This window comes from Dermochelys coriacea, chromosome 10 (genome assembly GCF_009764565.3).
Source record: "Dermochelys coriacea isolate rDerCor1 chromosome 10, rDerCor1.pri.v4, whole genome shotgun sequence".
Lineage (NCBI taxonomy): Eukaryota > Metazoa > Chordata > Testudines > Dermochelyidae > Dermochelys > Dermochelys coriacea.
The window spans coordinates 77,255,303-77,271,072 of record NC_050077.1 but is presented as its reverse complement, the minus strand read 5'-3'; the positions used below and the strand labels follow the sequence as shown (position 1 = coordinate 77,271,072).

The following is a 15,770-nucleotide window of genomic DNA, read 5'->3' as shown; positions in this document are numbered from 1 at the left end:
ATTCTCAGAGAGAGACTGCAGACTCTCCTGCTCTCAACTTCCCGTTTGTAGTTTCAGTTACACTTGGTTCTCCCTCCAGGTGCAGCCTAGTGAGTGAACTGGCCATTGTGGGGTACACACCCCATCACACAATGGAATGTTCAGTGATTTTAGCAGCAATCTTTACAGAGCATGATCAAATGCTGATTTGCAGAGGTTTATAGCTCAGTCAAAATTCAGGGCATTTTCATGGAGATAGTAAAAGATACCTCACTAATATGAGGGCTATCCCCTTGTCAAATTTTAAGTTCTTGCTCCAAACATGGAGGTGTTAAGAATTTTTAAAGAAATGAGTGAAAAACACTTATATTGGAAAAATGGGTTGTTTCTTTTTAAACTTCCCAAAAAACTTCATCCTGAGGCAGAGTGGAAGCATGAAAATGTGCAGATCAACTAATTAGTTTGGCAAAATTATAAGTAACTGAAAATAGGGGCTTATAATAGAAAGTGTTAGGCTACTTTAACAATCGACATCCCTATCAGCTCCACCCAGAATGCCAAAAAAGCCTGTTACCAGCACAACTATATTTAGTAATCAAATCATCTGAAACAATTTATAAACAGTTACCGTTTCTTTTCTCACAACACACTTGGAAATCAAAGAACCTATGCAAATAAACTGTGGTAACTTTGATTTGAAAAAAATCTATATAGAATTATACAAATAAATCACCACCACAACTGCTCAAACAAAGCAAAACTAGAACAAATTAAAATATTAGTCATGTAGCTTTTAATTCCTATTTATCTGCTTTTCCAGATCACACATATCCAGCTGGATAGGAACAAGAGTGACCAAGAAAATTTAAGGAAACTTTTTCTTGATGTGACCAACACATGGACACGCAGCATTCTCATTGGTAAAAACAAAAGCTAAGGGAGCAATTTACAGTTTTCAATTCAAATACCCCTTCTGGCACCACTGATCGTTATGTTTCTGTCTCTGACACAGTTATAAGCAAGTACTTCCCATGACTTTCAAAAGCAAAATTCAAAATATTCTGATCAGTATGCGCAAAACAATCCCATTTGAGCTTCATTATTTAGGTTTGCATGCCAAGTCTCACCAATTCTCACTAGCAGAATCTTTTTTTTTTTTTTTTTTTTTAAAAAAAGTCTGTGTAGAAATACATTTTTCAAAATAAAAGAAACAATGCATTGTTTTGATGGCACCGCCTGGAGCTCTTTATCTGATTGTTATCAAAGTATGCTCGAGAATTGATCAAAGCAGCAATGACAACTTAATGTTCTTTAAAATTATGTACCACTGCATAACTAACGTCCCACTCTTGTCTTGTGGCCTCTGGCTCAATGTGTCATTGGGAGTATCCTCAAAGGTCAGGCGATTTCTAAAAACCCTCCATTACACAGTGGCAGATGTAAAGATGGGAAAGGCTGGAGTGTGGAGACAGGGTAGCTTAAGTCTATCAGCCTTACCTCCCACGTGCCATAGGAAAAATCACTTATTTTTCCCTTCAGGTGCAAGGTCTCTCTCAAAAGTATTATATATACACTACTATTCTGTAAGGAGTTCTTTAGGATGTGGTAGTAGCTTGTCCACATTTAAGAGTGAGTCTTGCTTCCCGTTATAAACCTGATAAGAGTCCTTGGCCCTCTTCCTTTTTTAAAGTACTCAATTTAAAACACTCACACAGTTTAGAATTTGCCTTGTGTTGTCCGTGGCTGGAAGATAGTTGTTTTTTTAAAATCATGTGTGAGGTTATTCAGCCATGCCATTTTATGGATATGGGATACAGAAAAAGGGCGTTCAACATAGTTTGAAAATTCTTCCTTTTTGCCATATCTACGCTACATAAACAGCTTTTCTGAAAGACGCCAAACAATGTTTACTGGAAACATCTTGGTGAGATACAGTGCACAAAACCAATTTTGAGATGCTGAAGAGCAATGTATTTCAATGCTAAATTAAATGAGCTTAAATTAATATTTAAATTAAATGTTTCAATGTTAAAAATACATCAGCATCCAGCAAATCTACTCAGGGCCATCTGGGGCTTCAACAGTCCTCATTCTGGTGAGTTCTGAAACCCTCAGATTAACATCTCAGTAACATTGTCCCAATACATCGTCAAAACACACTCCTCACAGACGGGAGTGGGGGGGGGGGGGAGAGGAACTCTACAGGAGCAAGACTCTTGGGCATTGGAGAGCTGAGGCCTGCAGTAACCCAACAGGTCAAAGATAATGGAACCAAAGAAGGACAGGAAGCAAAATGTGGCCCTGCATTACTCCCAACAGTAAGTAGAAGGGAGCCTAGCTCCTTAAGTCTTTGGTTAGTCCACAGCTGAGGAAGCCCTTTGCCCTGTTGAAAGCTAAGCTTTTCCAAAGCAGGGACTCTGCTCCAAAAGGACATAGAAGCTCCACAGGGTAAGTCACCTCCTCAGGCAAGACTCCATATTTAGGTATGTGTACTTTACATTACAAAGAATAATATACACCTTCCAAAAAATCACCTTGAAAGGTTCACATCAGTGGAACAGTGTGAATCCAGGAGGAATACAAGGAGGGGGAAAAATGAGTAAGTCTCAGATAGAATGCCCAATAGCAAAGAAAGGGAAACAGAAGCATGTAAAAGGCAGAGAAAAAACAGCAAGTGACTTTGTTGGGTGCCTAGAAACTATGGGGATGGATTTGGTATAATAACCTGGTTAGAACAAAATTTGTAACACAAAGACCTTATAAAGCCCTTTCTCCCATGCTCCCAATAAAGCAGCATTCCTCCAGAGTATTTTAAAAAGACTGAAGCAGCACACAAACTTCCTCATCCTGGCATGATGCCCTGGCCTACTGGGGATCCACCTTGAGGATATTAACAGCCACACAGGTGGAGAGATCCTGGCCCAGAGGAACATGCACCACTCAGAAAGTCTGCACATTCCTGCAAATTTAACATCCACAAGTGGAGTCCTGCAAAGCCAGGAGTATGCAATGCTTAATAGCTCCACAGGTGCTAACCGGGTGGCTCTTCTCCCCCTTGTTCCACCTGCTGAGTTTAAGCGTTCCCAGTGTTCTTGCCAACTCCATCCCAGTATAAGGATATGTCTACACTAGAAATGTAAGCCAACCCATATTAGGTTGACTTATAACCACCACAGTAATTATTGCAGTGGTTCATCTCCAAACTACCCTCGGGTCAATGGTGTGCATCCTCACCAGGAGTTCTTCGACTGACCTAAGAGGAGCAGTATGAGGAGCCAAGAGCCTGGTTTCTTGACCCCCTTGGCTTCTTGGCCCCCTTGCCTGCTCCCCTCTGGGAGCCCACTAACATAGTCAATTTAATGGCTGCAAGCTGTGATATTGACAAGACATCCAGGCTCCTGGTGGGGAGCAGGCAGGGGGGCCAAGAAGCCCCTAGTGGCTTTCCCCTGGCTACCACCCAGGAGCCGCAGGGAAGCCACCCAGAGCTTCTCTTCCCCATTCCCTGCCAGGACGGGGGGCAGAGAGGGGGCAGGAGGAAGCCACCCAGGGCTTCTTTTCCTGGCTCCTGGAATGGGGCCCCTCAGGCTTCTCGCCATGGCTCCCAGCTGGGAGCCAGCTCTTGCCTAGCTCTCCAGGGGAGCCAGGGGGTTTCTTGTCAATTTCACAGCTCCTGCCATGAAATTGACAAGAAAGCCAATGTAAGGAACACTGTGTCTGTGTGGACCTAATTACATTGGCATAAGCCTTGCACCTCTCATTGAGGTGAAGTTATTATGTCGGTATAGTAGGGCACTAACATCAGCAAGAAGAAGGCTGTAGTGTAGACACTGACATAATTAGGTGGACATAAGCTGCCTTATGTTGCTCTAACTGTGTGGTGTAAACCAGCCCTAAGGGAAGGGGAGAGAAGAAAGTCCTACAGAAGTCCTACACATGGCAGGGTTGATGGAGCAGCTGAGATCAGAGGAGTCTGGAGTGCTTAGGCACCAGGATTCAGTCACTGAGTAGGTAGATGACACTGCCTGGAACAAATAAGGGCAGAAGAAAAGAGTGTGGAGCAAATGTGCATATAAATGTGTAGTATAGCCAATAAGTTTCAAAATACAAGGAGCACAAACATGTCCACAGGGAACTATCGTTCTGAGTAAAACCTTGGGCAACGGACAATGATGATTCAAGAAGGATACTGATAAATTGGAGAGGGTTCAGAAGAGAGTCAGAAGAATGATTACAAATTTAGAAGCCATGCCTTATAGTGATTGAGTTGCTTGAACCTGTCTATTTAGCTTAACAAAAGACAATGTTAAGGGGTGACCTGACTGCAGTCTACAAGTATCTACACGGAGAACAAATATTTAATAATGAGCTCTTCAATCTAGCAGAAAAAGCTATAACACGATCAAATGGCTGAAAGTTGAATCTAGACAAATTCAGACTGGAATTAAGATATGCTCTAGGAATTTGGGGGAAGTTCCATGGCCTGTATTATACAGGAGATCAGACCAGATGATCACAATGGTTCCTTCTGGCCTTGGAATCTATGATTCCATCCATTAGGACATTTATCACTGAAAAATTCCTAAAAATCAAAGGTTTTTAAAAAATTAAATCTATTACCAAAGAAAAACATTGTTAAGCTGGAAATAATCTATTAGTAACTAAGGGTAAAAATTTTTATTAAAAAACAGTTATCAGAAAGACTAATACTGAAAGATCAGGCAATTGAGAGTTAAGGTTGAATTTAAGACATATTATAAAGTAAGAAAATGCAGTATATTAATAGATTTTTAAGGGCAGAAGGAACAATAACGGTTGTCTAGTTATCAATGCCTACAATTCAGAAGTGCAGATCTACTCTGAAAACCGGCTCATGTGGAAAACAATTTTTTTTCTAACTTATAAACAGAACACAATGCCATTTATTTTTCAAACTGCCAGCCCTGCAAACCCAACATGGGATCTGAAAGCAAAGCTGGGTTCTTTCCTCCTGGTGCACCATCCCCAAAATTTATAACCACATTTTGTCGTCAGTAAATTCTCTAAAACCCCATTTTTCTCAGTACACCTGTCCAGCTGCATTTAACTGTTCATGTAACAAACATTTTGGAACAAATTCTGCTGATAACGCACAATGAGCAGACTCCAATTCCCATACTGTTCATGTTGAATATGCAGAATCAACAGGAGTAAGAAGCAATAAAACTTACTGCATTCTATAGAAGATATGATTGACTACATAAAGTAAAACATATTTGCAGGACAAAGAGAAGAAAAAACAGAAACTGAGATTTGTCCTTCCCAGAGAGGTTAATTTAATCAGCGACCACAAAAGCTGGCAGGCTGTACACCTAACTGTACTGTGGTTGTTCTAACTCTGGCCTTCTTTATGACAATAATGAAGACTGCGAAGAGAATATTTAAAAAATTCCTGTTTAGACAAAACACCATATTGAAGTTGGTCATTCCCCAGCCTTCATTAAGATTCTCTGGTTAACAGTTTTATAAGTATTATTAGATACTGGACAAGTATACCTATATATACACAAAACTCCTAGGCCTAAACCATTAAAATTATAGCACTTAAGCAAAAAGAGCAATGTTTAGAATCAAGTACCATTACTTAGTATCAGAGACATCTATGAAATGAGTTATAAAATAGATAAAACCGTGAGTCATATTTTTGATAAAACGGCAGCAGTTTTTCCAGTTTTAACACATCAACAGACGTAGGCTGTGTACTGCTTAAAGCTCTCACCAAAGTGCTTGATCCAAAATCAACATTTTATGAAGAAAGTACAATAGAAACAGAGAAGGGAAGATTGGAGGTTAATGTCATTTACAGGATAGAGTTAAGGTTATTTAGGTGAGAATGCATTTTCATATTTCAATTTAGTCTTGACTCAATTTTCTGGGTTTCCAGATTATAGGTAAAAATGTTAACTATAATGTTCTCGCAAGATTTTCAGCCTGCAAGTTACTGATACATAAATGCAAATTTGTACAGGAACAGCTTTCTAGATAGATCTTAAAGTAGTCTTCACTGGCAGATTAAATGACTGCTATGCACGGTTTATAAAGCCAAGTGACATTTGGAATGAGATGTAGTGTAGAAATCTAAGTATATTACCCTTTGTTGGCTACACTAGTACAATGTGTTCTACAACCCCTTATTTATATAGTTTTAACTTTTAAATAATAGTAATTCAGAATTTTAAGTGCTTTTTGTTTAAATACTATTGGAACAGCAAAATTTATTTAAATGTTTTTAAACTGGACACAACTATTGTTTTAAATTTCAAAAGTGTTGAAATTATGATAGTTTTTTTCCAATTGCTTTAGATATTTTCTTTATTCATTCATTTCAGGTTTATTGAATTACAACAGAAAACAAAAACATTTAACAGATGGATTTTTGCAAATCTGCTATGCAACCCCATAGTAATTAACCTGAAAACTAAGAGTATCAAAGGTTTCTACTATGAGACAGGTTTGGGTTTTATACATTTTATCTATATTATCTGTTATACATGTTGGTAATGATGTTTTAGTTCCATTAAGCCCTATAGAAACCTGTCTGAGAAAATTGTTGGAATAAAAATTTACACTCTAGATAAACATTTTCATTTAGGAAAAATATATCTATATCACTGCAGATTATATTCCTAGCATTACTATTTTTACTATCAGTGTACAGTGGTATTATGAACCTTTTGTTGTGCGCTAAGAAATACTGTATGACACTAACAAAGAGGCTTTCAAAAGCTCCTCAACAGGCAGGAAGTGGCACAGAACTGTGGAAAGAAAATAACCATAAAAAGCAGTGCGCAGACAGAGAATAGTGCACTGCTCTGTACAGAGAGATGACTCATTTTGACACACTGTACAGGTCAGAGTCTACACAGAAAGGCTTTAGTTTCAAGTTAAATTTCCAGGAATTTACTAGCATTTGTCTGTCTTCTTTGTCTTCACTTCCCTATCCATCATTTAAATTCACAGTCTGTCAGAAGCGTTAGTAGTTTTATTAGAAGTTTAACTTGAACAGAAAATCCATGAGAAAAATAGATTACTGCAAAAATTCATACAGCTTCTCAGTAATAATTTATAAAATAATTGTCACTACTATTGGGCTTTACACAAAGGCTTACTGGTACAAACTACTGCTTTCTGCTTTGTTTAGTTCTCTAAGACAAAATTCTTCCCATAGTAAGCACCCATCTGCCATTTTGCATTTCAAGTATAACTCCTTTTAAGAGATGGTTCTCCTTTTGGATTTCTTAAGATGAAAAAAAACTTAACATCTCATTCGGCTTGATGTCAGTAAATTTATGCAAGGAGACATGTAAGAAGTTCTCTTTTCTTGCAACAATCCCCAAACCATCTCTTTAAAATAGGATCCTTTTAACATACGTCCTTCTTGTACATATCTTGGAGTCAAGTCTGCCTTGTAGTTTATGAAACCTTAGGTTTTAACAATGCATCGTAAAATAACAACAGCTATATATAAAAGAGTGGATGAGTATTATATTAGAGTAGCTAGAGAAATAGAAGTGTGGCTGTTGACCTTAATTGATTACTTCCTAAATTTCAGCATTTGAGGAAAATGTTATTAAAATAAAACAGAGCAACCTTAATTTTTTTCCTCTATGATTCTTATACTTTTCAGGCTGAATTACTTGGAGAAAAATCCTTTAAGAATGAGGTTTTAAAAATAATGGGTTGGATTAGATTAGTGTACTTTTTGCAAGAGATATTTCAAAGACAGAAAGATCAGTTGTATCCCCCCCAATTTTTATGGAAGCAAAAACTAAGTGAACAAAGTGGCACCACAGTTATTTGAGTTTTTTGAAAGTAGTGTTTGAGAGGCCTCCCTCTACACCTCTTAAAAATATCAGACATCCTGACAATCACTATTGAGTCCAGATTCTAAAGCTTTGGAGGCGAAAGATATATATCATTGATTACCCTAAATCTGTACCACAACCATTTTACCTTTTCCTTGCTTTCATAGAAATTAGTGGAATTGTCAATAACTCTTTAAATACATTTCATGGATAACTTTAAATATTAAATGGGGGTTCCATTTCTGCTGGAAAGAGCCTAAGGAGAAAAAAATATGACGAACTCTGTTGGGTTGACTTTCAGTTTTATATGGTACATATAGTTTGCCTGGAAATTAAACTTACTAAACAGAACAAGCATTTTATAGACATTGTGTTTACTAAAGAGAACAAATCTAAAATTAAATGCCAATCTACTTTAATAGAAACAATATATTTTGTGTTAAAAAACAAATTATGCCTGACTTTATTTAGTGGACAGTGCTCCTTTAAATAGTTATGCACTTAGTGCATATGCATAGTGCAATGCTTGTGCAACCTAACCTATGTTTTCTGCAAATGCCCACAAGTCCAGTTACTTACAAAGACCACACTCCTGGATGGGTGCCTGACATACCAAACCTGCCCCGTCATGCATATTTTTATATGTTACTAAATTAGGAAACCAGAGTAGACTAAGTCTATGCCAACTCTTAAACAGAAAAGGGTCCAGTTTGTGCCTTGCATTTAAAACCAAGATCATTATAAGTTATTTAATCTTTAATAAGAGGCACCAAAATAATTTAACCTAATAAGAAGCAGCACTGAAGAGTAGTGAAAAGAAGGAGAAAACCTCAAGATTTATAATACAGATTCTTCTTTGCAAGTCTAAATCAAGATAGTGAAAATTAATTCAAAAAATTAGGCAGATTGTATACTTAATTCCAAAGTTCTAGAATGAGAATAGAACGTTGGCATGCCATACTGTTCTAAGAAGTGAAAATCTATTTCTTTTGCAGAGAGCAAAGGAAAAGAAGCTATTTAAGCACTACTCCTTCAGGGAGATTTATTGAAATACCTAATATTGAGCTCTGTTCAGAAATACTAAGTAGGGCATTCAAGACTTTTTGACTAGAAAAATACTGAAGTATTTCAGAATATGTTATCTGTATGAATTCTAAATACATATATTGTACATATGGCAACTTACAAAATGAGAAAAAGGGAAAAATATGTAACTTTCCAGCCTTAAAACTTCACTTAGCAAACTGCTAAGCAAAACAGACTTGGTGGTAATCAAGTGGTAACATTCCTAAGATTATTTTATAAATGTACCGTGGTGATCAAAAGTTACAGCTTGATTTACATTTTTAATGGTGGAAGGGGTGGGGGTGAACCCTTCTGATCTGTTACTACAGAAGTCTATTTATATGGGGTGAGGTCCTCAGATGGCTATCTTCATCCCACTTATTTAGCCTTCTGCAAAAGTGAGTAGTTTCAGCTGAAAAACATTTTATTCACCTTATTGCTATACGGAGATTTCCCACTACTCACTTCACATTTTTAAACCAAAGTACACACTTTATTCCAGAAGAGTTAGCATATGCATATATCAGTGTGACATGCAAAAAAATATTTTACATACAAACCATCTGTTAAGTACCTGAACATACATCTTGCACTTTCAATACAGAGAAGACAGACATCTTCTCTCTTCTAATATTTAATACAATAAACTTCAAAAAGGTGTGTTCTTAATAGAGGGACTGGGAGCCAGGAACGCCCAAGATCTAATCCTGGCTCTAACACAGATCATCTCTGTAGCCTACAGCAAATGACTTACATTAAATTCTTACTTCTCCAGCTGCAAAATGAGGTTAACACACTCCCTTACTGACTTCACACAGATGGTCTTAGGATCAATTCATCTTTGTAAAGTACTTTGAAGAAAAAGTTTTACATCTATACAATTATATTTTAATGTTTAAATTGACTTCATTTTACTTCTAAAATAATTTGCCTTAAAAATATCAAAGGGGAGGGGGAAACAATGGGTGAATTTTAGAATCCAGTCTGGATCCAATACATGGTACCAAGGCAGTTAAATATTATGGCAGTATGTACTTTAGAAATGCCAGAGGCAGATAAATACCATTTCCTTTTGGTTTAACAGAGAGGAAGTAAAATGGCAGATGGGGGGGGGGGCAAGATGTAGAAGTCTCTAAAGACAGCGAAGGAATATCAATTTGAGATGGAAAGAAACCACATGATACTGGCTTATATAGAAAAGGAAGGGCATTTGCAAAACCCGCATTTGACTATTGCAAAGAGTTCTGCACCTCTCTTCAACCACATCATGTATTGCAAAACCATCATCAAGCCGCAATTGCTCTTTATGAATCAGATGAAGAAACTGCTGTCTGTATCATCCCTTTGTGTAAAAAAAGTTATATTACCAGACCACGTACTTTTTCCCCTGACTGAGGACCCAACTCTTATTGTTAATCAAAGTATGAAAAGCTAAATATGACCAGGGAAATGTGATTTGCTCCAACCAAAGGTATTTGCTAATAGTTTTCTTAAATGATTTTTTAAAAAGCAATGCATACATTTATTGAGAGGGAACTTTGCCAAAACATGGGTTGGAAGCATAAACCATGCACAACTCTTTTGTTCAATTACTTCACTTTCCTTCAAAACTTGGTAAAATATTAAGCTTTTCATTTACTAAATCTATAATTAACTATAACATTTGCTGAATAAACATTTTTAATTTTTTTAATTTTAGTTTTATTTTAAAAACATCATTTTTAATTAAGTCAGAACAAGATTCTACAACTTCCATCTAACAAGCAACATGTATCTCAAGTAACATGCAATAAAAACACCTGTCTTGTCATATATGAAGCCTTAACTGTAACTACAGTGAGCATATTAACACTCTCACTTTAATGACATCTAGTGCCAAAACCTGGATTCGTTGACTTCAGTGCAACCGAAATTTAACCCCTAAAATGGAAACAACACTTTATCCTCAAAACCTTATGATTTGAAATCAAGCTGAACCCTAACAGTAGCCATGTCTACAGCAATGGATCACACATCAAAAATACCTGTGACCTAAATTTAAGGTCTGGACAAAAGATCTATTCAACAGTTTGCAAAGGAATTCAGGTGGAACAAGTGATATGATGCAATGCTTCTTATGTGGAAAAGGCCACTAATAAACAGTAGATATTAAGCTTAAAGTTAAAAAAAAAGAAAGTGTTAAAGAATCCTGTATGTAATTGTGAATGAGAAACTGAAGCTAAACCTTATTACAAACTAAGTAACTATTTAGAATTGGAAGATATGTACAGACAAATTATAGTATAATTGCAGCAAGCACAAATAGTGGAAAATCTACAGCTAAGAGAAACAATTCTGAACTAGAACTTGTAAAGCAAAACTTTGAAATGAGAATAAGAAATCTCTAAACAGAATACAAGTTAAGCTACGCACAATAGCAGGTATTAGGGTATGCAAAAATCAGTGTACAAACTCACTGCCAAAGCTGCTTTAGAGGATATGATTTTCTTAGCTATATGAAGAATCAGCATTGCCCATTGAAAGAGATAATCTATTTAGGGAGTCAGCTTTACCCCCACGGCCCTCAAGAATTTAGGAGATAAACTGGTACAGTTAATTGTAAGTATCAGAGAAAGTTTACTTGATATTCAATGATACTGTGTACAAATACCTAGCAAGACAGGATAGTAAACCTAAAAACTTCATAATTTACACTTTATTAAATAAAATGATTTGAACATACATCAAAAAAGAGCTCTGAGAACTTTGCAAACCTTATGCCTCACAATACATTTGTTTCTTATTGCTTATCATCAGGGATTCTTTGAAGCAGTGCTGCCTTCGTAAAGATGGCTGTGGTGAAATAGTATCCAGATACTGATGGCTGCCATTTCATGTGAAGATGCCCATCTAGTCACTAACTCTAACAGCAGTACATTCAAAAGTTTACTTGAAGAGGCTTTTTTAAAACATTTTCCTTCTAACCAAATTTTATTACAATATATTATGAAATTTTGTATGTTTATTCTGGACAATTTCCTACCCCCAGCCCTCAAAATTGAGCACTTTTGTTATTTATATGCGGATATGTTTTGCCATCAGCCCTAGCACTTCATTTGTGGGGTAAATAAGGTTTTATAACATTTTAAAAAAGAATAAAAGGAGGTCACACTGATTTAATGGCTGAGTCTGAATTTAACAAAGGTGTCTTGAGGCCAAATCAAATCACCTAATCATTGTATGACACTGACTCTGTCATTTTTAATAAAACATCAAAGGAAAATTATGTATATTGTGGTAGTGCCAAAATGGGTTAGATGCTTTCCAAATAAGAGGAACACAGTCCATGCCCGCCATAAGGTTCATCTTTTCCCTGATTTTTTTTTTAAAAACTATTTCTGTGTTTTGTAACACAAGTCTAAAGCTTATTACTAGCGTTTAAAGAGGGCAGAACTGTGAAAGCAGTATTTAAAAACAATAGTGAGCCAACTGTTTATTGTGATTGAGATTAATCTTAACGTTTGCTAACCTCCTAAACAGCTACAACCAAGGAAGAGGATATAGTTTAGCTCAAAAACATTAAATGTGCTAGAATATTCCTGTAAATGTTTCAATCACCCACATGTTATTACAGTCATACTGTCTTGGAGTCACAATTAAAACTTTTATCATCATCATCAAGTTCATTAAGAATATTACTGAGCACAGGACTTCATTCAGTGTGGAGGGCACTTAGTACTTTGGAAGGTCAGGCCAAGAGTTCTTAAATACGCTTTTTTTCCCATGTAGAGACATTATGCTATAGGTTAGCCTGTCTGGTTACAGAATGACTGATCATTGCTTGCTGACTTATTTGGATCTTCCATTCCGACCTACGATGCTTTCTGCTATTCTAGTCACAGTCTTTACTACCAGTTATGTGGTACTTGTGTGATATGTACAAATGGAAAGCAAATCCATTTTACTTAGGACTAAGCCAGGGTTTTAAAAAAAAAAAAAAAAGGGGGGGGGGGGCACCAGGGCTGACAGGTGACTAACAATTTACCGTCTCATGCACTTGCAAGCCATTTTGTTTTTTCTAACGAACTATATTTTAAGTCACAAGTTTTTCAGTTCTACCAACTACCGGTAGGTAATTTGGATTGTTATTCTATAACACCCTCTGATTACCAAAAGGAGGGAAGAAGCTGCTGTCCTTGCCTAACAGCAGTGTATTATCCAGATAAAGAGAGGTAGTTGGCAAAAAAACATTAAAACAAGAAAAATCTTTTATGCTACCATAAGTTAGAGCTCAGTTTCATCCATTTTATTAAAAAGAAAAGGAGTACTTGTGGCAACTTAGAGACTAACAAATTTATTAGAGTATAAGCTTTCGTGAGCTACAGCTCACTTCAGCACGAAAGCTTATGCTCTAATAAATTTGTTAGTCTCTAAGGTGCCACAAGTACTCCTTCTCTTTTTGCGAATACAGACTAACACAGCCGCTACTCTGAAACCATCCATTTTATTAAATCTGCAAGCTTTCCAGCATGAATACTGCACAACAACTCACTATGAGGTTCACATGCTACCTGTACCCCCAATGTAACTAAAAGAGACTAGACCATTTCAAACTATTTAACAAAACTTCATGTTGTCAATCTTCCTTAGAATTCTTAATTTATTTCCTCCAGGTTTTAAAAATCCAACATTTCATTAATTAATCCTGCTTGCAGAGTTCTGTGAATAAAAACATTCACAATCTTTTGTGATGACAAGACAAAAGCTATTCAAACGTACAGTCCCCCCCACCCCTCCAGGAAGCATTATGGGCAGGAAACATTCAGTGCAACACAGTAGCAGAGCTAACACTTCACAGAAATGAAACATTCATTTTGCTCAGACTGATAATGCACAAGCTGCATATCGTACAGCCATACAGACAGCATTTTGAAAAGGAAGTGGTTAGTAAGAGTAGCATTAAGCTGTTTATGTACCTAGACCCTACATCAACCCCACAACACCTAAATGCTGCTGGACTCTCTGGCATACAAACAGGCTACTGTGCATCTGAAATTTTCATGCACCCAAGGCTTTGAGTGAACAAAATAAGGAAGCTTAACATCCAAAATTTCATATAATTCACAAGGAAATAAATGCAGCTTGCCTACACAGTAACATGGTATCAATCAATCAAATCAATCAATCAAAGCTAATCAAACATGGTATACACAATCAACCCTTCAGTAATGTAAATTATCCTTTTCAAAGTCTCCTTTTTTGGAACCTTTTTAAGTTTATGTATGAAGTTTTGCAGGAAATGTGTCAGTTTTTCTTTGAACAAATCTTTCTTCCATGGTATGACACCACAAGGTAAGTTATCGATAAGGAACACAAGCATACTCATGCAAACTCAAAAGAAAGAAGCATCTATCTGAAAACTGATGAACATTTTACTTGCTTTGTGGCATAATGTTTACAGGTTTATGTAATTTCAGTCCATACACAGTTGTGTACATTTATAAATTTCTAATCACCACCACTTTTGCATTAGTCTGTAAAGCTTACCTTACAACAGCTGAAAAAACAGAGGGAAAGGACAGCTCAATTTCTGTGCTCAAAGCTTTAAGCATCTTCCTAAAGAATGCAAAATTTGTGTTTTGCAAACACATGAAAAACATGTTCAAAATTTAGTTAAAATTCCAGCCAAAAGCTAATCCTTTTAGATTAAGTAAAGCATTTTTTTGAAACGCTGACTTTAGACGCTATCTTCTGCACAGATCAAAACAGTAAAAAACAAAAGGTTTTAAAAAACCTCAACAACTTGATAAGAAAACAGCTTCATTTTGGGGAAAGTTACTTTCAAATGCTTTGATACGCAAGAAATAAAATAAAGCCATTGAAAAACTGCCGCGGGTCAATCTTTTTCTAACAGTATGTCAGATTTCTTTTGGACTATACTTGCTTTTTTTAATTAAGTAGTTAGAATGAAATTTGTCATCTATCGCCACAGTGAGGTAAATAAAGTAAAGGAGTAGTGTCTCTTTAGGAAACAGACATGGGAGAGATGGGACAGAAGAGTAAGAGAAGAACTGAATCCTTTAAATTCTGTGAAACAGGAATTAAGGTCATTTTGCCATAGTGAGGTTTGTTGTTAGCGTGTTATGTCTCCTTCAAGAAGCTTCAAATATTATTGATATAATAGCAAAGAATATCATAGAAGATCCATATGAAAAAAGAATCCTTCAAACATTTTTCTATCCGAAGTCCACCATCAGAAATAGCATGCTACTGGGAAGATTACTACTTTTTATTTGTTAAACACAGAGTATGTTTGGCACTATATAAAACTGAGGATAACAGTCCCCCTGCCCATTCTGCTGTAAAAATTTACTGGCATCAGTCTTTTTTTCAAATCACAGAATTGAAGTGTACATCGTAAACACATGCACAAATTTAGTTTTAGGCCAGATCCATTTGTCGCTGCTCTGAATCCCTCACCTGCAGGTAAGTATTTCAGTTGGTTGTTGGCCAATCGAAGGTGACGTAAAGACCTCAGGCGGCCAATCTCAGGGCACAAAATTTCAAGAGCATTGTCACTTAGGTCCAGAAACTGCAGTTTAACCAAGGAGCCAATAGCTAATGAGAGAACAGAGACAAAAATAAATAAATAAATAAAAAGAATGTGACCCAGGAGTAATGTTAAAACCTTAATAGGACTATGAGATGATAGAAGGCCTCAATATCTAATTCCTATGTCTGAGCAGACTGTGAGGTATTAAAACCATTGGTCTCATAGCTGAATGTCATGGGAGCTAAGTATTTCTAAGCGCTTCTATTGATAACAAGCAGTATTGGGGGGTATAGAAATATGAAAAAAAAAAATAAATCACACAGAAGAAACCATAGATTTTGGTATTTTTCCCA

At 36.4% G+C, this 15,770-nt stretch overlaps 1 protein-coding gene across 2 annotated transcripts in view; it reads right to left on the bottom strand.

Moving 5' to 3' along the window:
• The window catches only part of LRRC28 (leucine rich repeat containing 28), an 84,050-nt gene that overhangs the window by 47,721 nt on the left and 20,559 nt on the right, over positions 1 to 15,770 (bottom strand). For both annotated transcript variants that reach the window (XM_043494567.1, XM_038418996.2), the window contains one exon: positions 15,345 to 15,482. In XM_043494567.1, the coding sequence (XP_043350502.1) occupies positions 15,345 to 15,482 (138 nt within the window). The remainder of the gene's footprint in view (positions 1 to 15,344; positions 15,483 to 15,770) is intronic.